The following is a 26,475-nucleotide window of genomic DNA, read 5'->3' on the forward strand; positions in this document are numbered from 1 at the left end:
GCATACATTGCATAGCATTTTTTTGTACATATATTATAAAGTGAGATAATTATTGTCCAAAACTACTCAAATGTAGTGTAATAAAGAGATAATGAGCATTTGTCAGAAACTTTTATATATTGTGCATTCAATGTAGGCTATACATTTATTTCACAATGTTAGCAGTATAGCAGGACAATTGTGTCCACGTATTTTACTTATTTTATGCTTTATTACCATGTCTGTGGGACATTTATTTATTCATTTATTTATACATTTTAGAGGCTTAACCTTGCACAGGAAATGATATGCACGCAACTATGATCGGTAATTGTATTTATTTAAGTACGTATGTTTGTTAACAATATGTTGTGTTACAATGCTTAATCATGCAAAGGTTTAATCATATGTGGGGGTCTGTGTCTTCAAGAACTGTTCACAACCCTACAGTGCACGTGTTTGCTGTAAGAAACCTTTATGAAAGCTGTCTGCAGTCTCGTGGCTGTCCGCGGTGCTGAAGCGAAACGGGAAAAGTTACAGCCATCGAACCATGCATTAGAACTAATGTCACCCCATAAATGTGAATCATTTATGAGTTGCTGATTAGATGAAGGGTACGCTGTGCAAAAAAAAAAAAAAAAAAAAAAAAAAACTTTCCTGCTGCACATGACGCCGTCTGCACAGTCACGTGCGAAACGTGCAGTGATACGCGAGATCCGACTTTCTTTGCTCAGGTAGTTCCAGGATGGCAACATGGTGAATTTAAGAGACCAAGACATTGCATACTAAGGTTCTCTTTAAAATTTAAAACTAAAAGTAGCTAGCCTATTTGTGTTGCAGCTGTTGCTCGCATTGCATCAGGTTAAAGTGGAACTATAGGAAACTCGTCGTCATCTCTTGTTAAGCATGCACACGGACGCATAAACGTCAAGACGCTGTGGAGTTTGTATGAAAGCTGTCCTAATGCTTCAGATCGCCCCAGCATCGCTCTCTAACACCCAGCAGGCGGAGATCGATGCTCGCGACGTGGCCTCTAATAAGCTGCGCTATTTTCCTCGTTAATGTCACGTTTAAAACACCCTCCGGCTTTTAGTTTGTGTCCTCACTACGCAAATGATCAGAAAAGCTCCTCTGCAGATGCGCTGTAAGGACTGCGGATCTTCCCTGAGCGTTTGATTTAAGAAGAAAAAAATCATAGTGTGCGATATTCCAGGCGGTGGGTGAGACACTGCTACAAGCTGATTTTGGGAAAGATTCGAGCCATCGGGATTTTTCGGTGAGAAATGCATGCATTTGACTTTATTTGGGGTTGTGTGCGTGTGCATGCACCGCGGATTGCCGTGCATATTATTGCATGCATGCCTGGCATGCCTTTAACGTGGCAGCGCTCAACAATGTTGGTGATATATTTAATAGCATGTTAATTGTGACGGAGACGATGCGCCGTGTATTGTTGTTCTACCGCAACGCAAGATAGCACGAAAGAGGCGAGATCTGGGCAAAAAAAAAAAGAAAGAAAAAAAAATGTAAGCGGATTTGATTTTCCAACCCCTGAAAGAGATTAAGTCGACAGCAGCGCAAGTGAAATTGTGCTGAATATAAAAATGGTACGGATTGTACTTTCGATGTGAGATTGCTACCACCGCTAACACAATCGCCATGCACTCAAGCGATCTCGTTTCAGCGACATAGCACCAGTGTGCTGCTGTAGTAAAGCTTTATTCTTGTGGATTTGGGCTTGGTAGATGACTAATTTGCTGTAAACCGGGAAGAGTTTCGATGAAGAGTGCGCGAGAGCTGCGCGCGCTCGGCAGCATCATCATCATCAGCAGCAGCCTCGAGCTCAAATTCAGCACAGCTCACAACTCAGAGCATCATCTCCTCGCATCCAGACAGAAAAGACGTGTGCAAAAGTTTGATGCTAAGGTGCAATCGATTTAACGTAAGTGCTTGCGTCTTGCATATTGTAAAACCGGGGGTTGAGGGATCGCAACTGCATAAAGGTAGTGCCGTATTCATGGAAACCTAAAATGGATTATGAGGTACTTTTGTCTCTGCATGATGTTTGTAGTACGCATGATTGCTGTGAACTTGGCGATGTGCGCACTGTTTGCTTAATTTCTCCAGTTGAATTACTACACGTTTAGGAGCAACCCTGAGGCGCACGCCCGATAGGCTACTAATAACGAGATACCTTAAGACGTGCTTTTGATGATGCACTCTCGCGACAGAACTCAAAAGTGTGAACGGTAGGGATTGTGTAAGCATTATAATCCCTGGGAAGTCGGGGAATTTTGCCTAAATATATCCCGTGCGATCTGAATGTGGGCATCACGGAGAGAGCTTCGGCAAATGATCAAGGTTTTACATGAAGCTGTAAATCATTTTGAATGATGTCAATGCAGGATTAACGCGCTGATTGTGTATGTAATGTTAATGCGTAGTGCTAACCGGCGGAATGGAAGCTCCCTGTGTTTTTATGTGTATAGAACTCTTATGCAAATTCTTATGTATATGAGCACATATTAATATTCTAAAATGGCTAAGTGCGATTAAACATTGAGGATTTGCATAGTGGGTCTTGTGGCATACGTAATGACTGTCGTATGGTGTCATGCAAATCTGTGATATTTGTTTACTCTCAATTCTGATCATGTATATAATTGCTGTAGTAATAATCTACACTATATGTAAGCTGACTACATCAGAGCACAGTATTCCTCCAGTAAATATGCTCAGGCTTTGAATTATATCTCAAAGGTTAAAAGGGGGAAATATTAACATTTTGTTCAGCACTTGTTAAACTGGCATAGGGTACTGTGCTTTTATGGGATTTGTGTTTAGATGATTAAATGCATTGTATGAAGTGTCTTGCATTACTCTATTGCGGATCAACCAATCACACAACAAATATACCTCTCTTCTTATCTCCGCTCCAGTAAGGATTTATTAAATTCATGTATTTTTTTCTCCTTCTTCTTCTTCTTTAGTGGGGATTCATCCTTTGGAGAATGATGTGGGGTGGAAGAGGAGCAGCTTGGCTTTGGATTTGGGCCTGTTTACTGGTGTCCAGCGTTCTGGCTGGGAAAAGGTATGTTTACGCACCTGACGTTGGTGCATATTTCACTCACATCTTGGAATGATTAACACATTTTCTGCTTTTGATAAAGAACACTCTCTGTGCTGTAGTTACAATAATGTTGAGTTTAATATGTGAGGACTTTGATCTAAATTTAAGTCTTTGATCTAAATCTACAATGTTAACTTGAATCAGAACCTCAGACTTCAAAAAGGATGTCATGCTAATGAAGCTATCATTAAGCTTTTCATTCTGCAGTCTTTTACTGCTATACTGCTTCGTGGAGTGCTGTTCATTTACGGTTGAATATTGCTGACATACATTGTGAAGTAAGAAAAAAAAAAACTGTGCGCATGTCCGTAATCCATTAGCAACATCAGTGAATTAGTTTCTTTAGACAAAAACATTAAGTAAGATATAGATATACATATATGCATATTAAAATGTAATATTTTAAATGTAAGAACAAATGCAAAGGTTTGTAAATAAACATAAATATTTCTTTGGGAGGATTTGGCTTGAAAGCGCTCTTAAGTTTTAATTTAAAAGTGTAATATTAACAAGTTTATATTTCGATGAATGCAGCTTAGATTAATGTGTACTGTTAGCAGAGAATCATGCCACAGATAAATTATTGTTTATAATAATACATAAAGATGTTGGGAGGCGGAGATGAGTTTTAATCATGCATAATATTACATTATTTTACAGAAATCATAGCTGTGAAATACTAATTGCAAAATGCAATGCAGCATTTTTATTGCTTTAGACATATTTTATACGTTTAGACAAGTGACCGTCACAGTGATGTTGACACTCCCTTGAAAATTTTATAACAATACTTTAAAAATGCCACAGGCATACAGGGTGTTATTTGTGAGAGCACCATGGCTCTGGACAACATGCATTCACACTGTTGATGTTCAGATGACCTGTAGATGGGGTTGCTGCACAATATTTAATGGAGATCGGTATGCTGCTCATAAGCACATGGATTTTGCAGTGTGTTATTCATGTCTGTATGGTTCCTAAATCTGCCAAAATATCTAAAAATGCCCTGAGCTCTAAATTCTTGTGCAGTTATGAGAGGTAAGAGTGGCAAGAGAGTAATTTTGGGTCAGGCTGACATTACAAGCATGCGGTGAGTGTTATACTGGGATGCATGCGTAATATATGAGACTGCGTTTTCCTCTCATGACCCCTTTTCCGTGTCACTCATGGGGTCTGTGTGCATGTGTGTGTATGTCTCTCTGTGCAGATGGGGGAGGGTGGAAGTCTTCTCATTTTATTTTTATTCTCATTGTATTTTGAGCCAGAACCCAATGAGGTCCAAAGGTGTGAGAGACTACTTGTGAAAAAGCCTCTATTTTGCTTTTTTATTGTAGAACAAAAATTTAGATTTAAAAATTTAAGTTTTTTTTTTTTTTTTTCAAATCAATATGATGTGAAAATGTTTGTATTAATTAAAGCAAATAAATCTGACCTTTGTAGAATGGAATGGTCCACATCAAAATTTGCTTACATTTAATTTTGGTGACCTAGAAATAGTACATAATTTCTTTATTAAAATCACCAAAGTGTTCTCAGACTTTTGGACTCCACAAAGGAAATTCTGCTGGGAGACATTAAGACTGATTGAAATGAGTAGAAAAAGCATGCGCTGTTCTTCTCAGCGACAGCGGGCATATATCATCTGACAATTGAGCTTAAATCTTATTTAACTGCTTTGACTCGATAGTTGTCCATGTTGGTTTAGGGGAAGATTTATAGTGGGATTACTGGCAATAATACGAAACCACAGGACACAACTTGCATTTCTCTCTCATTCGGGGTCTGTCACATCTCTCCCTCTCTCTTTTCTCTGTTTGGAAACGCGTCCATGCTACCTAATCATGATGACCTCATCCTCTCCTTCAAATCTGTTTCCATGCCAAGCTTATTTCTGAAACACCAAACAGTGATTATTGAGTATGCAGTCGCATTTGTGGTCCGGTACCTGCCAGCAGGAAAAGAATGTCAATGATTACCAAAAAAAAGCAAGCAATAATGTATGAACGACCAGCCGGGGATTGTTTTTAGAGACGGTCAAATTGGCCACCATCCTCACAGGCTCTTATTCATGAAGTAGTATTTTGCACTATATGATTAAACTGCATTTTGCTCCTAAGCATTGTCTGAAATATTAATGAGCGACAGAGTTCATGGGTTTGTCTTTTAGGATTTGGCTTCGTGTTGCCAGAACTCATGCTTATTTGCATCTAAAAGAGTATTTTAGCTAATTAATAATGCATTGTTCCTGTGTATATTCCTCTTTGCTCCTAAGACGGAAGGAGATTTGTTGCTTATCTGCAGGCTATTGCTTTGGAAACTCTCTTTAAACTGGCTGGATGTTTGAGAGTTACCCCGAGGAGGGTGTTGCAGTGATTTTACACATCAGGGTATGTTATAGCTGCCCTTTGCTGGTGACTTTGGGTTTTGAATCAAACGTCTGTTTTGCATTGTCAGTTCCAGTCAAAGCGCAGATGAGCAGAAAGACAACACCACAGTTTTCACCAGGATTCTGGACAGCCTCCTGGATGGCTACGACAACCGTCTCAGGCCTGGGCTCGGAGGTACGTGAAGAAGTTTCTCTGAGGATTTCTCACATCATACATTTGTGTCCCAGTTTTCAGCCATGTGGGAGATTTCTGAACGTACATCTTCAAATGGATGTAACAGCACTTTGTTAGGTAGGTTATTCCAGAGTTTAGGCGACAAATAGGAAAAGGATCTGCCGCCCGCAGTTGATTTTGATATTCTAGGTATTATCAAATTGCCTGAGTTTTGAGAACGTAGCGGACGTAGAGGATTATAATGTAAAAGGAGCTCATTCAAATACTGAGGTGCTAAACCATTCAGGGCTTTATAAGAAATAAGCAATATTTTAAAATCTATACGATGTTTGATAGGGAGCCAGTGCAGTGTTGACAGGACCGGGCTAATATGGTCATACTTCCTGGTTCTAGTAAGAACTCTTGCTGCTGCATTTTGGACTAGCTGTAGTTTGTTTACTAAGCGTGCAGAACAACCACCCAATAAAGCATTACAATAATCTAACCTTGAGGTCATAAATGCATGGATTAACATTTCTGCATTTGACATTGAGAGCATAGGCCATAATTTAGATATATTTTTTAGATGGAAAAATGCAGTTTTACAAACGCTAGAAACGTGGCTTTCTAAGGAAAGATTGCGATCAAATAGCACACCTAGGTTCCTAACTGATGACGAAGAATTGACAGAGCAACCATCAAGTCTAAGACAGTGTTCTAGGTTATTACAAGCAGAGTTGTTAGGTCCTATAATTAACACCTCTGTTTTTTCAGAATTTAGCAGTAAGAAATTACTCGTCATCCAGTTTTTTATATCGACTATGCATTCCATTAGTTTTTCAAATTGGTGTGTTTCACCGAGCCATGAAGAAATATAGAGCTGAGTATCATCAGCATAACAGTGAAAGCTAACACCATGTTTCCTGATGATATCTCCCAAAGGTAACATATAAAGCGTGAAGAGTAGCAGCCCTAGTACTGAGCCTTGAGGTACTCCATACTGCACTTGTGATCGATATGATACATCTTCATTCACTGCTACGAACTGATGGCGGTCATATAAGTACGATTTGAACCATGCTAATGCACTTCCATTAATGCCAACAAAGTGTTCAAGTCTATGCAAAAGAATGTTGTGGTCAATAGTGTCAAACGCAGCACTAAGATCCAATAAAACTAATAGAGAAATACACCCACGATCAGATGATAAGAGCAGATCATTTGTAACTCTAAGGAGAGCAGTCTCAGTACTATGATACGGTCTAAATCCTGACTGGAAATCCTCACATATACCATTTTTCTCTAAGAAGGAACATAATTGTGAGGATACCACCTTTTCTAGTATCTTGGACAGAAAAGGGAGATTCGAGATTGGTCTATAATTAACTAGTTCTTTGGGGTCAAGTTGTGGTTTTTTGATGAGAGGCTTAATAACAGCCAGTTTGAAGGTTTTGGGGACATATCATTATGACAATGAGGAATTAATAATAGTCAGAAGAGGATCTATGACTTCTGGAAGCTCCTCTTTTAGGAGCTTAGATGGTATAGGGTCTAACATACATGTTGTTGGTTTACATGATTTAACAAGTTTATACAATTCTTCCTCTCCTATGGTAGAGAATGAGTGGAACTGTTCCTCAGGGGGTCTATAGTGCACTGTCTGATGTGATACTGTAGCTGACGGCTGAATGGTTGCAATTTTATCTCTAATAGTATCGATTTTAGAAGTAAAGTAGTTCATAAAGTCATTACTGCTGTGGTGTTGGGAAATGTCAACACTTGTTGAGGCTTTATTTTTCGTTAATTTAGCCACTGTATTGAATAAATACCTGGGGTTATGTTTGTTTTCTTCTAAAAGAGAAGAAAAGTAATCGGATGTAGCAGTTTTTAATGCTTTTCTGTAGGATAGGTTACTTTCCCGCCAAGCAATACGAAATACCTCTAGTTTTGTTTTCCTCCAGCTGCGCTCCATTTTTCGGGCTGCTCTCTTTAGGGTGCGAGTATGCTCATTATACCATGGTGTCAAACTGTTTTCCTTAACCTTCCTTAAGCGTAAAGGAGCAACTTTATTTAAAGTGCTAGAAAAGAGAGAGTCCATAGTTTCTGTTACATCATCAAGTTGTTCTGAGGTTTTGGATATACTAAGGAATTACATCAGGAAGATAACTTAAAAAGCAGTCTTTTGTGGTAGAAGTGATGGTTCTTCCATACTTGTAACAAGAAGTAGAATTTACAATTTTGGCTATATGAATTTTGCACAAAACTAAATAATGATCTGAGATATCATCACTTGGCTGCATAATTTCAACACTATCAACATCAATTCCATATGACAGTATTAAATCTAGAGTATGATTTCGACAATGAGTAGGTCCTGAAACACATATATAATACCTTATAAGGTTGTTATATTAAGTGGTTGTGTATTATATTTAAAATACATTTATTTAATACTAAGTATAGTTTATATATATTGACATATTTGCTGACATATCACTCGAGACTTACTGATTTAAACTTTATTTGGAGTGCTACTTGTACGCAATCCACATTTCTTAATATTAATATTAAAACGTGTTAAAGGGATACTCCTGCCCTAAATGAAAATGTTGTCATTAATCACTTACCTCCATGTCGTTCCAATCCCGTAAAAGCTTTGTTCGTCTTTGGTACACAATTTATCATATTTTGGACAAAACCGGGAGGCTTGTGACTGTCCCATAGACTGCTAAGTAAATTACACTGTCAAGGTCCAGAATAGTATGAAAAGCATCATCAGAATAGTCAATCTTCCATCAGTGGTTCAACCTTAATGTTATAAAGTAAAAGAGAGAACGCTCTTCTGTGTCAGCCACATCACAAGGATATGCTGTTTTCTTTCAAATTACTGCGAAAATACACATAGAAAACATATCCTTGCGATGTGGCTGACACAGAATAGCGTTCTCTCTTTGCGTCCAACTCATATTCTTTAAGGTTGAACCACTGAAGGAAGATTGACTATTCTGATGATGCTTTTCATACTATTCTGGACCTTGACAGTGTAATTTACTTGGCAGTCTATGGGACAGTCACAAGCCTCCCGGTTTTCATCCAAAATATCTTAAATTGTGTTCTGAAGATGAACGAAGCTTTTACAGGTTTAGAACAACATGGGGGTAAGTGATTAGTGATAAAATAAAAATTTTGGGGAGCAGTATCCCTTTAAAATGTATACAATTTGCTAAACATGTTACAACAATCTAGTGAAACGATCATGCGATCATGTAGAAATAAATTATGTATAACTGTAATGAAAGCAAGAGATCAGACATTAAAAGACGTTTTGAAAGTATGGTCATTGAAAGACATTAAATGCCTCGTCAAAACTGTGATGAAGGCGATGGTAGAGAGCAGTTTCGTTCTGAACAAATCACATCTACTGAACACTGTTTTCCACATAAATGCAGATCATTTAACACCTGACATAAATTAGCTTTGAACGTAACTGAATGATTCATTGAGTTGGCAAGGAACTCCTCACACATGCGGCATATCATTTTTAATTTTCAGTGCATCTGTTTGACCTTACTAGCATTAACTTAGCGCCCACAAAGTGACAACTTGTCATAAATAACAAGTGATGTTGACTAACAACTTCTGTCAACATCAGTCATCGTTCTGTGGCACAAAGACATGATATTTTCTTTGAGGCAAGAAAGTAAGGTGCATTTCCACATAAATGACACCAAAGTATTTACAGGTTATAGTGAGGTGTGAATATTATAATGACCATCACTGATTGACACTCAAATTCCTAATTTCTTGCTTCAACAGAGCGTGTAACCGAAGTCAAGACTGACATTTTTGTGACGAGTATTGGGCCGGTCTCAGACCATGACATGGTAAAACTTTTTACTTTTTATAAATGTCATGTTTTCTGTGTAGCCACTGTTCAGAAGAGTCATTTACATACTTAAATCTTTTTGTTGTTGTTGTTTTGTTTGTTTGTTTGTTGTTTACCTGAAAAGCTTGAAATGTGGTTATTTAATCATAAATGTGCAAGCCAGACCCATTATTCAATCATAGTGGAAGTAAACTTGTGTGACTAACTTAATATAATGCCATAACACATATTTTAATTACCTCTTTAGAATAATAAAAAAAAATTTGGGACAAAAAATTTAAAGAATAAAAAAATATATATAGAATCAAAATCTAGTATTGGAATACATAAAATACCAAGTGATATTTATTTATGATTAGATTCGATTTAAGCAATAGATGCCTGTCAAACTGAAAACTAAATAAAATATTTTAAACCATGAAAACATAAAATGACACTTGTTTGTTCAAGCATTAATGGAACATATTCATAAATCTTGTGATGAACCTGTGATCGCTGGGTAAACTTGAGATGAACGTCTATAAAAACCACCTGGACAATGTAAAAATGACTGGAAAAGTAAAGTTGTTTCTGATTAAAGCTGTAGCATTATTTGTCGTCAGATGCCACCTGGTGTGATAAATAGTGTTGTCATTCAGATATTATTCAGTATGTCTTTCATGATCAATCTGGAGCCACTGTATATACTTGATTAGGGAAATGTACTCTTTTAATATTTTAATAACATAACAGCGTATCCTGCAGAATATCAGATACTGACTGGATCGAATCACATTTCTCCTGCCAAACATAAGTCATTAAGTAACTCTACATATTATTCAAGCATGCAAGTAAAAATCAAGTCATCTGATTTCATAAAGCCAGTTACAAATGGTGTAGGTGTTTATTATTTGCTTTATTTTTTTGCTTAGTTATGTGACTCTACGTAGAACATCCGGCTGTATCTCTGTCATAATGCATGATCATGTGAAAATGAATAAATGCTCACAGCTATGATGATCAGTAGTTGTTAGAATGATTCATGCCGCTAATTATGACCACCAGTGCTTCAGAAAACTCATTGCTCCTCTTGACGACTGCAGTTTTAGTGAAATAACGGCACAAAAGCTAAAGTCTCGGCTAGAATCCTCAAAGCATTTGAGGATGAATGAAAAAGGAACTTATTTTGGTCTATTAGGAGCTTGACAGCAGCTGGTAACTGTGACCCATAATTGTATCACAAGAGTGTAACGTATTCTTTTAAATATACTGTAACACCTGTGGCTAAAACTACAGAATTTGTCAATCATTTGTAGCCTTTCTTCATGTATGGGAAGAGAAAACACTGTGTTATCTTGCAGGAGTACACCATCGATGTGTTCTTCAGGCAGAGCTGGAAGGACGAGAGGCTGAAGTTCAAAGGTCCCATGGCAGTGCTCCGTCTCAACAATCTCATGGCCAGCAAAATCTGGACCCCCGACACGTTTTTCCACAACGGAAAGAAGTCAGTCGCCCATAACATGACCATGCCTAACAAACTTCTGCGGATCAAAGAGGAAGGAACTCTGCTTTACACCATGAGGTGAAGCTGCTGCTTATTTTCCTCTGCTTAGCAAGAACAGATGGTGTATCTGATCACCTTTTCATGTCATTTCCTTATAATGTAAGTGATATGTGTCTCACTCAGTATAGAAACATATTCAACATATAAAATAAATATATGCACTAGTCTATAAATGTATATTTTGGATTGCTAGTGTAATTTTGTCATGACATGGACCTCAGCCTCTCAGGGGACTAACGCACACATTAGGACGACACGTTATAAAGCATCCTTAAGTCTGCTTAATTAGTAGCTTATGATGGAAGTTCAAACCCACAACCTTTTGCGCTGTTAATGCAATGCTCAACCACTGAGCCACAGGAGCAACAGCAGCAGTAAAGATTTTCAAATAGTTATATCTCTGCCAAATATTATCCTATCCTAACAAACCATACATCAGTGGAAAGCTTAGTTATTCAGATGATGTACAGCGTCAATACCAATAAAAAAAATAAAAAAACGGACCTTAAGACTGGTTTTGCGTTCCACAAATGTATGGTTACATCTTTAAATTCAGAATGGGCGAGCAGCAACAGCACATCAGTGGATTTCCATATTAATGCATTGCTTTACACTGCTAAATAACAATTATATACACATCCATCTATCCTTATACTGTCCAAATGTATCAAATGTATATTAATTAACTGACTATAATATTGTATCCCGCTTTCTCTCTATCTGTCTCAGGCTTACAGTCAGAGCTGAATGTCCAATGCATTTGGAGGACTTCCCAATGGATGCCCATGCTTGCCCTCTCAAATTCGGCAGCTGTAAGTACTGCATCATTATACACGCTTCCGTTGAAAGTTCACATATTACTCTGAGTCTCCAGGCTTAGTAGTGTGAGCAGATGGGGACTCTCTCTTAGGCCCACAGAGCGTAGAGATCATCTCTGACACAACACATCACACAACGCGTCCACTCAGCCAGTCGAACTGATTTAGCGAGCTCTTCCTCGACCCAACTAATCCTCGCAGAGAAAGAACAGATGCATCTGCACTGGAGGAAGAGTGGGGGGGGGGGGACATGAATAAAAAACAAGCTTGTGACTCAAAGCCATGAGGCTCTAAATATTTCAGCGTCTGCTGCGTCTCCGCTGTGCTTGAGAATCCGCTGCAGTATACGGCTGACAAGTGACGCTTGATTCTGTGTTGTTTGTTTTTGTCAGATGCCTACACGAGGGCTGAGGTGGTGTACGTTTGGACACGAGGGGCGGCTCAGTCTGTGGTCGTGGCTGACGATGGCTCTAGGCTCAACCAGTATGACTTAATGGGACAGACGGTGGACTCAGGTGTGGTGCAGTCCAGCACAGGTGCGTGGTTCCACCCTCTGATGCTTAGAAATTAAGCCTATGGTTATGTTTTATGGTTAAGTTTAGCCAAAGTAGAATGCTCCAATATACTGTATATGTATAATAATTTGAATAATATAATCAAATAAATTGCCCTTTAATTAGTAACTATTAAATAAATAGTATTGTGATGCCATACTTGTCAAAAGAGTTTTCAGTGAAGTTTCGAAATTCTTTGCTTGAGGCAACATGACGATATAAAGTTACAATGTTTCACGTTTTTGTGCTTGGGTGAGGAGTTTGTGGACTGATTTCCTGAATACACATGAAATCACCAACATGCCAACAAACCGATGAGAACGCAGAACAATAATGACGATTCAGTCGCCAAAGCTGATGTGGATGCACTCACCTGAATCTCTCTGGAATTGTCTCAGATTTGCAGAAAATTGCAGTTGTTTGGCAAATAAGTAATTTACAGACAGTTACATATGCATTCCAAACATTTTAATAATGCAATCTAAATGTTGCACCTTAAGTGACAAGAGGATGTTTATCATTTGACTGGATGCTGATTTTTTAATAAGTTTAGCCAAAGTAGCATGTTCCAGATTTGATCATTTCAAAAATCATACTTTGCTTTTCAGTAAGCACAATACTGAAATGTGAAAAGAGCATCATAGAACATGTTCTATTTTAAGCACCATATTTGCATATAAACCATCTGATAAACATCAGATTCATATGCATTCTAAAACATGAGCGTCTCCTGAATTGCTCTTATATTAACTAAGAATGATTTTGTAGCATTTGCACATGCTCTAAATATCACATCTTCCAGATGAAAACACATATGAGCACTATATGGTACTATATTTGTTCCCATCTGGGAAATGCAGGTGCAGATTAGCAGCATCAGACATAAAGTGCTTAAACTCCATGATGTTTTCCATACACGTGAATATGGACAATCCACGGAAAAGCATGAAACAAAAAATGTGCAGTGCAGTGATTAATGAATAATGCATGATCTGCCATAATAACACATGCATACTGTATAAGCAGTACTCTATAAAATAGAGTAAAGAAATAGTCAATTAAATAACTACATGATATCTGTTTGTGTATTATAGTTCATCATGCATAAATGAAGATCTGTTATAGAAGTTGAGTAATCTTTGCTTAGACAAAGTAGTTTTAGAAAACAGGTTTGTCTCTGTGAAGTAGTCTCATTCTGTGCCTCTGCTGTTGCACGTATGGATTAGGGAGCATGATTAATTGCATTCATTTTGTGTTAATTTCTTTATAATGAACCATGGTAAATTAACATGTTTAACTGACTGTCCTAATATACGCATTAATTAATGTTTATTAAAAAATCTCCTTCTCTTTCACTTCCAGGAGAGTATGTTGTCATGAAAACACATTTCCACCTCAAAAGGAAGATCGGTTACTTTGTCATCCAGACATATTTGCCGTGCATCATGACCGTGATCCTGTCCCAGGTGTCCTTCTGGCTCAACAGGGAATCTGTCCCCGCCAGAACTGTGTTTGGTGAGTGTCCTTTGAGTTATAATAAATAAAATAAATAGTTAATAGTGCGACCTGGTCCCCAAACTAAGGTGTGACCAAATATCAAGCATAATTGTTCAGGATGTGAAGCAAAGCCACTTTTAGTATTTGGGTCTGAATCTGTAACAATGGCAAAATTATTTAAAAATGATTTATTTATTTGTTTAGAAGTCATCATCCAAGCCTTTCTGATTAAGGTATTCAGCTTCAGGCACATCCTGAAAATCCTTTGTACGATATCTAGGTCAGCAGGATTTGGAACAGAAGAGGATTCAAGGATCTAGCTCAAATTTATTTGGTCTTAAAAAATTATCCATTTCCAGTTACAGCTTAATGAAATCCTCATGTTTTCTTCAATACTTTATTAAAAGGCTGCATGCACCGATTGCTTGTGCTTTTTAGGAGAAGCATGCAAACTGCAAAATCTTAAATCCTTAATTTGACAGTGAGCACAACAGTTTTCAAAGTTTTAAACTGTGCCAGGAGAATTCTGTGTGATGTATTATGTAACACATATCAGAGAGGAGAGATTTCTGTCAGCTTGTCGGGTTAACCTTGATTTAAGTCTCCTGACTGGGCACTTTGGATTCCCAAGCGTTGGCATCTCAGACAAATGTTAAAAGTTGCCTCTGAGAGCTGTCTGTGCCTTAGTTCTTGCTGGGTAGCTTGACTGTAGCTTTGCAAAACTATATTCACATTCTCAATTCTGTTAACTTGTATTTCACAAATGCACTCTGATTGAAACATATCCAAGGGCCCAAGGATGTGATTTGTTGTTTACTTTTTCTTGGGAAAAATAATAAAAGAAGAGTGCCTTGTTGGCAAAGGCTTTTACAATAACTTTGTGCACCATTGCCTGGTTGATTGGCCCAAGTTTGAATGAACCCTTTTCTGTTCCTGTTTTCTCTCTCTCTTTTCACATCACATTATTCTATTTGAAATATTCATAACTGATTTTGCACTACTGACAGAAATTAAGAAATTATTTTTTCAAGATAACACAATTATTCTACAATTCATAATTATTCTATAAACGTCACTTTAACAGCTGAGAGAAATAGCCTAACAAGTTGGTTTTTCTTTTTTCAGCCTACCACTGAAACTATTATTCATTATGAGTTAGGTTAGCTCTGAGTCAATTCAAACAAAGGCTAAATACGGCTGGACTGAGTCAATAGACAGTAGCTGTGTTTCCATCACCCTGTTTTTATGTGCATTTTGAAGTACTACATCTGAAACGAGTGATAAAAATTGCTACATTTCTGATAAAAAATCCCTTAATCCGCAAAAAAAAAAAAAAGTTTTTACAGTTGCTTGAGGTGGTTTTTGACGTGTGAAAAGGGTTAATGTGAATGATGGGAGATGGAAACGCATTTACCAAGTCAATTTCTCCATGTGCATCAAAAACGTCATGTGACTTTACACTATGGGATGGCAAAACCTGACTAACCACGGGACCGATCTCGTTCCACAGCGTCTGAAATGTTTTGGTCATTCTGAAATGCTCGAGCAAAGTCTGTTATCAAAGTATTTCTGTAAAACTGCCTCCCTGAACTGTTCCATAACTGCATTGCCAAACAGCAGCATCCACCTCTGAAAGCATTGACTGCATTTATTGCGTTTCATCTCCTCGTTCTGAGGCGCAAGTCATTTATTAAATATGAAAATTACTATATTCATTGGCTAAAATTCCCAGACTGTGCTAAAATCAGCTAGTCCTCGAGGTAATTAGAAACACGCATGCCATTCAGCCTGAATGGAGCCAGAGCAGTGTCCATGTTCTCTGTGAAGAAACAAGGTGATAAGGCCAGGCCTAATGGAAACACTGGAACTAGTGAAATTCATCCCCAAATGCAAGTCTCAGTATCATGTACAAACCACCATAGAGCAGACATAGCAGAATCAACCATGGAGCAATTAACTTCACGAGCCAAATTTTGATAGCCTGAAGAAACAAATCGGTCCATGCATCCTGAACACTCGTGGAGGTAGAGCATCACTGCCAAACTCCACAGATTACAAAACGAACGTACATAGACAGAACCATTGTGACGGGCCAAGCTTTCTCCATTCTCAAAAAGAAACAGCATTCCACTTTAAAGGAACATAAACTCCACGTAAAGTGAGTTGCTGAAACACAATGAAACTCTGAAGATTGCATGGGTAGATAATTGTTTTCCTGAAGAAAAGAGATCTGAGAAGTAATGGCGAGGGTGCGTTCTTTTAAGGCAATTAATGCCATCAGCTAATGAACTAGGATAAAAATTCTCTCTCATCACACCTGAAGGGTATCCCATAATGTCAGCTTTTTAGCGCATCATCTTGAGGAAAGTTTTCTGTCATTTGCCTCCAGAAGAAACAACATCTTGATTCACGAAACTGAACTACATGAACTACATCTCAAATGAGCAACCTTAACAAGTGTTAGGACACAAGCACTTAACTGAATAAATACAGGGAGCATAAATAGTGGGGATGCAAGATCCCCCTTTGTGGATCTGAATGTTATCAGAATTGGTTGAGAAAGGCTTAAAATGGAAACATCAAATTGTACAATCGTACAAACAGTTTTTTAATTATTTTCTGTACCTTTTTTTTCTGTACATGCTTGATTGATGGGAAAACTTATCCGAAGGGTACAGTTCCAGTTCATCAACATTTGCTAAATCTTATTTGGTGAATTATCCCTTTAAGATTAGACAATGGTGTAAATCTCTATGATAGCACAACACGCTGGTAAACTACCCTGCTGGTTCATAATTTGATTTATAACAAAGCATAAAGCCGATAGTTTGGTTTATGTTAGTATGAAGAAGTCAGTAAAGACTATGATGTTAAAGGAAAATGATGACCAGTATTATGGGTCCATGGGGGATCTACCTGTATATCACAGAAGCAGCAGCACAAGGCTGAACATATTGTGCTGAAGATATTACTCCGGAGACCTGGGGTTTTCAAAGCAAATTAAACCAGAGAGAAGGTTATTGCTTCTGGATAGGTCTCAAGACCAGGATAACATTGTTGAGACGATATTATCAGTGTAGAGAGAGAGAGGAATGACTAAATAACTCAAGACAGCCAAAACTCAAATTCCACCCAAACAAAGCTGCTGAAAAGACCCTTTTAAGAAGTAATCTTCAACACCAAGAACAAGTTTACCATGCAATTCTGAGAGTAATATGGAAATTAGGCCAAGGATGTTAAAGTGTTTAATAGAACATAAGGAACTCACAGAATTAATTACTTAATATATAAATATAACATATATATGTATATTAATCGCACATCAAATTTGGAGAAATTACTCTATCTAAAAGATCATTTAAAGTCTTTTCTTGTGCAAAGCATCAAACAGAGATTACAAAAAGTAGATTCAGCAAGAAATATTTAGTTTGATAAAGTTTATTACATATACTCTTTTGAACCATGCGAGTTAATGTTGACAAAATTGTCATTTTTGGTTAGGTGAACTATAACTTTATTTTTTGATTATTATTACTATGAAATTATTAAATTATTTCTTTAATGAAATGATACTCTAATAAACTAAAGCTGCCAGTAGGTGATGGTAATGTCTTAATTATTAAGTCATCGAGTCATTTATTCATTCGTTTGATTCGCTCAAATGGCTGATTCATTCAGGAGTGAAGTAAATGGTTCTTTGTGAATAGTTCATTGAATCGTTAGGCTTTTTCGGCTTGAAGCGGATCATCACCATCAGATCGATCGGTGTGTGGCATCAAAGAACCGCAAGAGCTTTAGAGAGCAGACGACTCCTTGTCACTCTCGCGGTACTGTGATGTCATACACCGATCGGTCTGTGCAGCGCTGCTTCAAAGCCAACGCATGTGCCAGTGTTTCAACACGCCAAATGGTTCACCAAATTTGTTCAAAACATGGATTAAGAAATTAAATGCCACTGTGGGTTGCTCGAGGATGAACAGGGCTGAGTTTCCCAAAAGCTTCGTAAGCCTAAGAAGTTCGTAAAAACGATCGTTCAACTGTTCTTAATATAATGGTCTGTTTCCCAAAAGCATCGTAACTTAAGTAGCACTTGAAAATCATCGTAGATCTACAGGTGCTCTGGAGTAATCATAAAGCCCTAAGTGCATCGTAAGAAGAAAGATTTATGTGATCACCTGCAGGACAATCGGCAAGTGCAATGTGATTATAATATAAGGATTTGATTGTGCTTTATTGTACACTTTATTATTATTTTATTAATTTATAAATTAAATAATTTAAAAGGGCAGAAAAAATTGAAATACACATTGAAATTTAATTACTAAAAAAAAAGAATAATATTTTTTGATTAATGGATAAATGAAATAAAAAGGGCAGAAACATTTTAATACACATATAAACACACATAGTGTGATATTGCACTTAGCCTACAGCTCGTGTGATATTTCTTAACTACGTGATGTAAATATGAGACAAAATTTTAAAAAGGGGCATTTTGCCCCATGCTCTGCCTCATATTAGTCATCAGTCGACTGAATGAAATGGCAGATGATCCACAGAGGTCTGGGCCAGGGCAAGTGTGTCTAATGCGTTAATAATTTTAATGTGTTATTTTTCCCCATAATTAATTAATATAATTAACATGTTAAATAACCAGCCCTAATAGTTGCGATTAATCATTTGTCAGCACTAATATATAAAAAGAAAAAGAAAAAGCATCTAGAATCTTCTCCAGGTTTTTTATTTTATTTTATTTTCATTACCAAACAGAAAAGCAAAAATAATAATTTCAGACATGTTTCTTGAACACTCCCCCATCTCCCCCTTCGTGGATCAAAAAAAAAGTAAAGGAAAGAAAGAAAAAATTATAATTTTATCGACATTTTATTGCTATATTACATGCTTGCCAAAAAGAAAATTAGCTCTTTTTTTCTCCATCATTTATAGTCTCCACAGGCTTTCTTTCCCTAACAACATTACTGAACACCTTTGAGACTTAATTTCATTTTTGTTGCAATATCATTATTCATTGTTCCTTAATTTGGCTCTTATCCTGTTGTGTGTCAAGGAAAATTTTGTGAAAGGATACAGATCATCTTAACAAATGTTCAGTGTTTAAACAAGATGAGTGGAATTTTTTCAAAACCATGCTGACTAAACTAATTAGAGCTTTACCTTTGGGTGTATCTTTACAGCATTGTTTCACATGGACACTTTCGGCAAAATCTGCCCTAAATATTTAGCTATTTTTATTATGAATAGTACTGAAGTACCAAAGATACGTTATTGACATGTTTGTCATGTGAAAGCAAACAGCAAATGAGGCGTTATTTTTCTCTGGTATTACTTTTGTAGCTTAAGAACAGATAAACATTGTTAATGCAGCGATGAGAATCAGTGTTTGCCAAGAGGATCAGCCTGATTCAGGATGAAGGCACGTATTGAGCAGAAGAGATAGCAGTAATAAAATATGCACTACAATTTCAGTTTAATTACATTAATCAGGACACATAATTCATAATAACGAATGTTTGCCAGCCGACACAGTTCACATTGAAAATATGTTCTAAAATGTATAGAAACACTGTGTAGAAAACTGAGTGCATTGTCTGCTGGAGATCTTGCCTCATTACAGGATCTCTTTGAGGAACCATGGTCACAAAACATTAAAAGCTCTCAGCAGTTCTTTGTACTTCATGTAGGTCAGTATAAATTATCTCTGAACTGAATTAGTGACAGAGTATGCTAATGTTACTAGAACATCTATGGAACAGCAGAAACCAGGAGCATGTATTTATTTGCAGTTATTCTTTTGGAAGGCTTTTATTGATGCGGTAAGAGTCACCAAAATGTTTTAATATAGGCTAGTGTTCGTCTGAAAGACATGCTTGTGCAAAGAAGTAGTTGTTGAATTCATGTTGCATTCTAATACAACATTTACAGTCATTTTATGTAGCTTTGAATGAATCTTAAATGTAGATACGTGCTGTGAGCTACATAAATTAGATTATTTTCAACATATAGATAGATTAAGGACTAAAACAGCTAAAGAGTAGCTACATGAAACATTGTTTTATCATACTAATATCCATTTTTGACAGTGCATACCATAAATATTCTTAAACATCGGGAGATTTCAACTTTGAGTTTATAGAAAGGCAATGGCATCACAAATAGCAACTTGTTACAACAGAGATGCTGTCATATGAACAACATAGACTCATCGGAAATACGTGCCTCTACCTACATTTCTCAAAAAAAAAAAAACACGGATTCTTGAATTATGAACCAGGACAATCCACCTGTCACTCAAGTGGCCACGCCCTTTATTATTCAGAACTTTAATGGTGCGTTCACACCAGATGCAAATGAAGCGTTACGCGCGAGTGATTTACATGTTAAGTCAATGCAAAGACTCGAATAGACAACCTGCTACGCGATTCGCGCGAATGAGTTTATGAAATCGGCGAAACATGTTTTTAAATAGGCTCTGTCTTTATAAATAACCAGCAGATTTGAGGTTTAAACAACTACATTCTCGCCTGAAATACCTTTAAAACTACATTCAATGACATGATAACAGTAATATTTTGAAAATTATCCAAAAAAATAGTGGTTGAAATCACAATGTTGCGTGAACTCAACTGGCTGAAGCCCCCCAATGATGCGAATTTGTGTCTGTTTTGAAGTTAATTTCACGTTCGAATGAAGCAAATAAACTCAAAACGTTCAAGCGTCCAACCACGCGCGAATAGCTTTAATAGATTTATTCGCGCAAGTCGCGTCTTGTGTGAACACACAGTAAGGTTTAATATAATTTAAGTGGAATTATAATTTTTTTTAATCAACCCCCTCATAGTTGTAATGGGGGCAAAATTTGCTATATAGACCGAAATCACTTTTTGTACTAGTACACTTTTGTTCACTTTTCTGCTCTAAAGATGCAATTTAAATTTCAGTCATTTCCATGTTGGTTTCAAGAGGCACGTTTTTCCAGTGAGCCTGTGTTTGCATGTTAATATAACCCCAAATCTCTGAGGAATGTTTTCGTAACCTTGTTGATTACCTTGTTGAAAATAGGAGTTAAGACAGTTCTGAAGACCAAAGGGGCCCATTACTATTAAACACTATTACGTTTTCTGACAGACTGATTAAAACCTGACATATAGTTGTTAAATGCAAGCGCTTTTCTCATGCTTTGTCCACTGCAGGAGTGACCACTGTCCTTACCATGACCACCTTGAGTATCAGCGCGAGAAACTCTCTGCCAAAGGTGGCCTACGCCACAGCCATGGACTGGTTCATTGCCGTCTGCTATGCCTTTGTCTTCTCGGCTCTGATTGAGTTTGCCACTGTAAACTACTTCACCAAGAGGGGGTACGCCTGGGACGGGAAAAGTGTGGTGCCCGAAAAGGTAAAACCATTTCAGTTTTCAAACAAACGACGGAGAAAAAAGTTTTAGTCATACATCAATAAAGGATTTGTTTTGTAATTTGTAATTTTCTCACTCTCATGATATTTTGAAGTTACTGTTTTCCATACACTGACAGTGTATCGTGTTTACATTTACTGTATAATATATTAGGACAATGACTTATAATATGGTAATACTTTACAATAAGGTTCCATTAGTTAATGTTAGTTAATGTATTAATTAACATGACCGAACAATGAACAATACATGTATTACAGTATTTATTATTCTTTTTTAAAGTTAGTTAATGAGAATACAGTTGTTGACTGTTATTTTGTGTTAATTCAGAGTACATTAACTGTTTACAAGCAACATTTTAATAATGCATTAGTAAATGGTGAAATTATAACATGAACTAAGATTAATAAATGCTGAAGAACTATTGTTCATTCTTAGTTTGTTTAACTAAAGTAGTTAACTAATGTTAACTAATGAACCTTATTGTAAAGTGTCACCAAAATAACCTAAAACAGTTTAATAATAGGAAACTTTTTTATAATTATGACTTTGTATTTCATAATAATGAGAAACTTTCTCATAATTACAATTAAATGTTGTGAAATTTAGAGACAGTAATGATCTAACATCTCAACAAAAGGACTATGCATTGTATTGACTTACTATATGGAAATAATTATCTTGTAAAAAAATGAATGTTTTCACATAATGATACAATTTCTTATTTCATAATAATTGAGTTTTTCATAATAATAAGACATGTTCTTCTAATAATTAATAATTACACAATCGACATCCACCGGTCAAATCTGCATTAATGTGAGAAGATCATGCACAGTAATTGTTTTCATTCAAATATGATCTAGAGTTTAATTATAGCATCAAATATATTGTATCTGTTATTGTATATTTTATTCATTTGTAGCGCATTTTATGAACAAAACGATACTCAATGATGCTATAGTTAGGTATCAAAAATACCAGCAATAGTAAGAGCTGATGACATACTTACTGTTGACCTTCTTTACAGCAAAAGAAGAAGAAGGAGTCATTGCTGAAAAAGAATAACACCTACACGGCTGCGACGGCGACGACGTTTGCTCCGAACATTGCCAGAGACCCTGGTTTGGCAACTATTGCTAAAAGTGCCCCCCCTCCACCAACCGAGCCCAAGGAAGAGCCAAAACCCAAAGCCCCCGAGGCCAAGAAGACCTTCAACAGCGTGAGCAAGATCGACAGGATCGCCAGAATAGCTTTCCCGCTGCTCTTCGGAACCTTTAACTTGGTGTATTGGGCAACTTACTTGAATAAAAAACCCAAATTACAGGGCGCCCTGCAGCCACACTAATTCTATCGCCCCGGTTTTTCTCTCTTTTCTTTCTTATGTTTCTAAACAATGACAAAAATGTGAAGCGAAGCGATTTGTTTCAATGATAGTCAAGCTCCCACTTTCAAGTTTGTGTCGACATATTTAACATTACTGTATCTTCCTATATTATAACGAGAGGGATTGTATTATGTACAAACCACTGCACTGGAAGAAAACTCATACTATATATACAAACAGACACAGTATATCAGACCTAAGAGAATGCTATTCTGCAAATGCACATAGAATTATAGTTTAAAACTCTTTCCTTAGAGAATAGTTAACCCCCATAAGAAGATCCTTTTCATTAAATACGCTCCCTTGTGTTGTTCCAATCCTGTATGCTATTGCTGAACACAAAACACTTTGCTCTTTCTGTTATAACGGCAGTTTTTGTGAAAAACAACAACACGCAGCGTAAAATTAAACGTAGTCTTCGCAAATCACGCACTTTATTCCAAGTCTTCTGATGTGCTCCTCACCCCTTAGAAATATATATGTTGTATGCAGTTTTTTTTTATTTTTTTATGTCGCTCACATTGTCTTTTTTTGTTTGTTTGTTTGTTTTTGGACATATGTGCTGTTGGCGTTATTGTACGTGTAACCGTTCTGAAGAATCTTCTAATTTTGTGTTTCTAAAAGAAAAAACAGACAAAACAGGTTTAAAACAACATGAGGGAGAAATAAAAAAAATAATAAAATGGGGTGAACTGTTCTTTTAAGATTTTTTTAACATGAAATATGTTTTTGCATTACGTTAGCAATGTACATGGAATACGTTTGCATGGGTGATGCAGAATACCCAGTTTTAAACAGTCCTGTGTTCCTCTGTTTCTTCTCTTTAGCCTGTGTTCTGTTATTTGACCTTATATTCTACTAGGATTCCATTAACAGCAATAAAACATGTCTCAGTGGGGAAAAAAACAATCATTTACTCTTGGATATAACAAGTGTAGAGAAAAGGTTCATGTGTATATCATAAAGCATACTATTTATTTTGTTTTCATGTAAATATTATAAAATCTTAGAGATGTCAATATTAATTTTGAGCTTTGCTAAATGTAACTACAAGGTACAAACTCAGTGCTTGACAGAGAGAGAGAGAGAGAGAGAGAGCATTGTGTATATGAATATTGATTTTATTTTTATTTATGTTTTTTTGTTTTCTAGATCCAGTAGACACTAGTTTTGATTTACCTTTTGATGATTATGCGTGTGCCGATATAAGTAAAAACTAGTATTTTAAGGAGGGACTAAAGTAGATGCTTAGAAAGAATGTAAACGTCTGTCTTGGTGTCGGAATGCAATTTTATATTTAGCATTAAAATACTCTTTATTTATTTTAGTAGATGCTTTTTAAAAGAGAAATTGTGGCGGGTGCATATGGGATATATAAATGATGGCACTAGGGTTACTCGCTAGCATCACTTAAAGTGAACGAGTCCGAGCGGATCAAGAGTAGTGCCTTGTATATATTTGCAAGTTAAGAGGGCACTTTCTTAGAAGGTGCTCTCCTTGTTTCTTTAAATTAGATATGGTCAACCTTTCAAAAACATCACTGAAGAAAGTATCAGCCACACTGCCTTTTGTCTCACAGCCCATAGTGAACATATATTCCATTCCAGACATGTTTGTCTCTGCTCGTTAATGAAAACTAAAAGAACACATGTCTAGCGATTAGCCATGTATGTGAATACACTGTTCTACATATAAATATGTCTTGTAGTGCTATAACAATGCCAATTTTATTTATTTCTTTATGTTTGTGGCATGTCAGTTGCTCTTTTTGAAAAGAAACCAAACTTATAAAGAGTATGCTCTCTACTTTTGGACTGAGAGTTAAAAAAAAAGAAGAAGTTCTCTTTAATGAGGAACTTTGACATTATCATACTTTACTTTGATGTAGCAATATAGGTTAGGAAGGGCTTTTTTGTGACGGAGAGTGATAAAAGGCACAACATTCGGATTAAATTCAGTTGCTCTTCTTGGTATGTTTATGAATGCCTGAAATAAGAAGCTCTTATAAGTTGGCATTACTCTTCTTTTTTTTTGTCGATTTGATTTTTTGTTGTTGTTTTTTTTGTTGTTGTTTATTTTAAATAATGTGCACACAGACACAATTTGTAATTTATGTTTTTGGGGTATGACACTGGATCAGTATCTCTCTCACATTTTCTGTGATGCAGATAAATGTTGTGTTATCCCTCTTTATTTAATTCTCTGATCTTCACAAAGAGCTTTTTGACAGAATAGAGTTTGCTGAGTTTGTGCCAGATTGAGCAAAGATGGAAAGTTGATTCTGGGATATGTGTGAAACAGTATGTAAATGCACAGTCGTTGGAGCCAGACTTTTGTGAATGCGGTAAAATTATGAGTTCACTTATGCTATATACACACACATACACACACACACACACACACACACACACACAGTTACACACACACACACACACACACACATTCCATGATGATACTTGTTCTAAAGATGCAACATTTTATTTGTACCAACCTCTTGCATTTTGCACATTATAGGCATATTCAATATGTATGTAGTCAGCTTTGTGCTATGCAAGGGTAGCTTTGAACCGTATTAATTAGCTTCACACCCCTCCCCACTGTTGTTTCCAGTATATATTGTAAAAAGTCATTTAGGAACTGTTCACCCTATTTAGCTGTTTATGACTGTTTGTCATTCTGAAAGCATGTAAAGACGGGTGTTTCAGATCTAGAATAATCCATTTTAAAGACAGGGTAATGTGGCAATACAAAAATAAATTAAAAAAAGATAGATTGAAAAGAACATTTCAGCTTTATGTATTATATTATTTACACAACGAATAATAGATATATTTAGATTGTTTTGTTGCATCTAATAATATATATTTTTGATGACCTGTGCTATGGATTAAGAACTTGTAATTTTACTTTATTTGTCTTATGGGAGATTATAGTATTTCATATACATACCAGATTGTAAAAGTGGTAACATTTTTGATTTTGCTATGTACTGAAGAAATCCAACACTGCATTTGTGCTTGGCAAAAGTTGAACATGTGCATAAACGGTCAGCAATGTGCACAAGTCCTGAGGCGAAGTATGATTTATTCTGTACTGTACACTGGGAAATCGTCTTTGTAAAAGTTTGCTTTCTTAAATGTTATGGCCCTGTAGAATTTGATTATCTTCATTAGTCATACAATAAAATAAAAAAGAAATCGATTCATTTTGGTCGTTTTTGTTGCTTTAATTTGCTTGATGCATATTTTTGCATTAAGTTTTCTACGGGTATCCCTGAGTAGGGAACGAGATTCATTAGACGCTGTGTCAGTAGCTAATGCAGTGTGAACACTACACCACAGCACATAGAGGAATATGCACTAACACCTGTTCAAACAGGAGGAAAACAGAAGACAAATCCATGTGCAGATTATAAAATCTGACAAAAGTGAATCAAATCAGACAGCTGTCCTCCAAAGATGCACCCTTGGTTAAAGCCTGAGAAGAAGCAACACAGTAGTAGTGAGCTGTAGAGTAGTGAGCGATAGAAATAACAACCTTTGTTTGACAGCAGCAACACGATTCGCTGAAAACTGACTGGCTTTTGCTGCAGTCTCATGGATGTGTTGCCCTCCAGATGCATGCAAACTTACTCTGATGTCATGCTGATGCCAAAAACCTTAGCAATGACGAGACATCAGTCAGGTGCATTTGGGATATGTGTTTGTTA

General features: G+C 36.6%; 1 protein-coding gene across 4 annotated transcripts; it reads left to right on the forward strand.

The window, feature by feature from the left end:
- The first annotated feature begins 800 nt into the window (after positions 1 to 800).
- LOC132117551 (gamma-aminobutyric acid receptor subunit alpha-1-like) lies at positions 801 to 25,967 on the forward strand. Of its 4 annotated transcripts, none has more exons than XM_059526911.1 (10): positions 801 to 1,255; positions 2,970 to 3,070; positions 5,564 to 5,670; positions 9,466 to 9,533; positions 10,876 to 11,096; positions 11,808 to 11,890; positions 12,289 to 12,432; positions 13,813 to 13,965; positions 21,159 to 21,361; positions 22,410 to 25,967. In XM_059526911.1, exons 2-10 carry the CDS (start codon positions 2,991 to 2,993, stop codon positions 22,725 to 22,727), a joined length of 1,377 nt encoding a protein of 458 aa, XP_059382894.1. In that variant the 5' UTR covers positions 801 to 1,255; positions 2,970 to 2,990; the 3' UTR covers positions 22,728 to 25,967. The 4 variants fall into 4 exon arrangements, with proteins under 4 accessions (XP_059382894.1, XP_059382892.1, XP_059382893.1 ...); XM_059526909.1 differs by lacking the exon at positions 801 to 1,255 and adding an exon at positions 1,604 to 1,921; XM_059526910.1 differs by lacking the exon at positions 801 to 1,255 and adding an exon at positions 1,888 to 2,021.
- Positions 25,968 to 26,475: the final 508 nt, after the last annotated feature.

This window comes from Carassius carassius, chromosome 36 (assembly GCF_963082965.1).
Source record: "Carassius carassius chromosome 36, fCarCar2.1, whole genome shotgun sequence".
Lineage (NCBI taxonomy): Eukaryota > Metazoa > Chordata > Actinopteri > Cypriniformes > Cyprinidae > Carassius > Carassius carassius.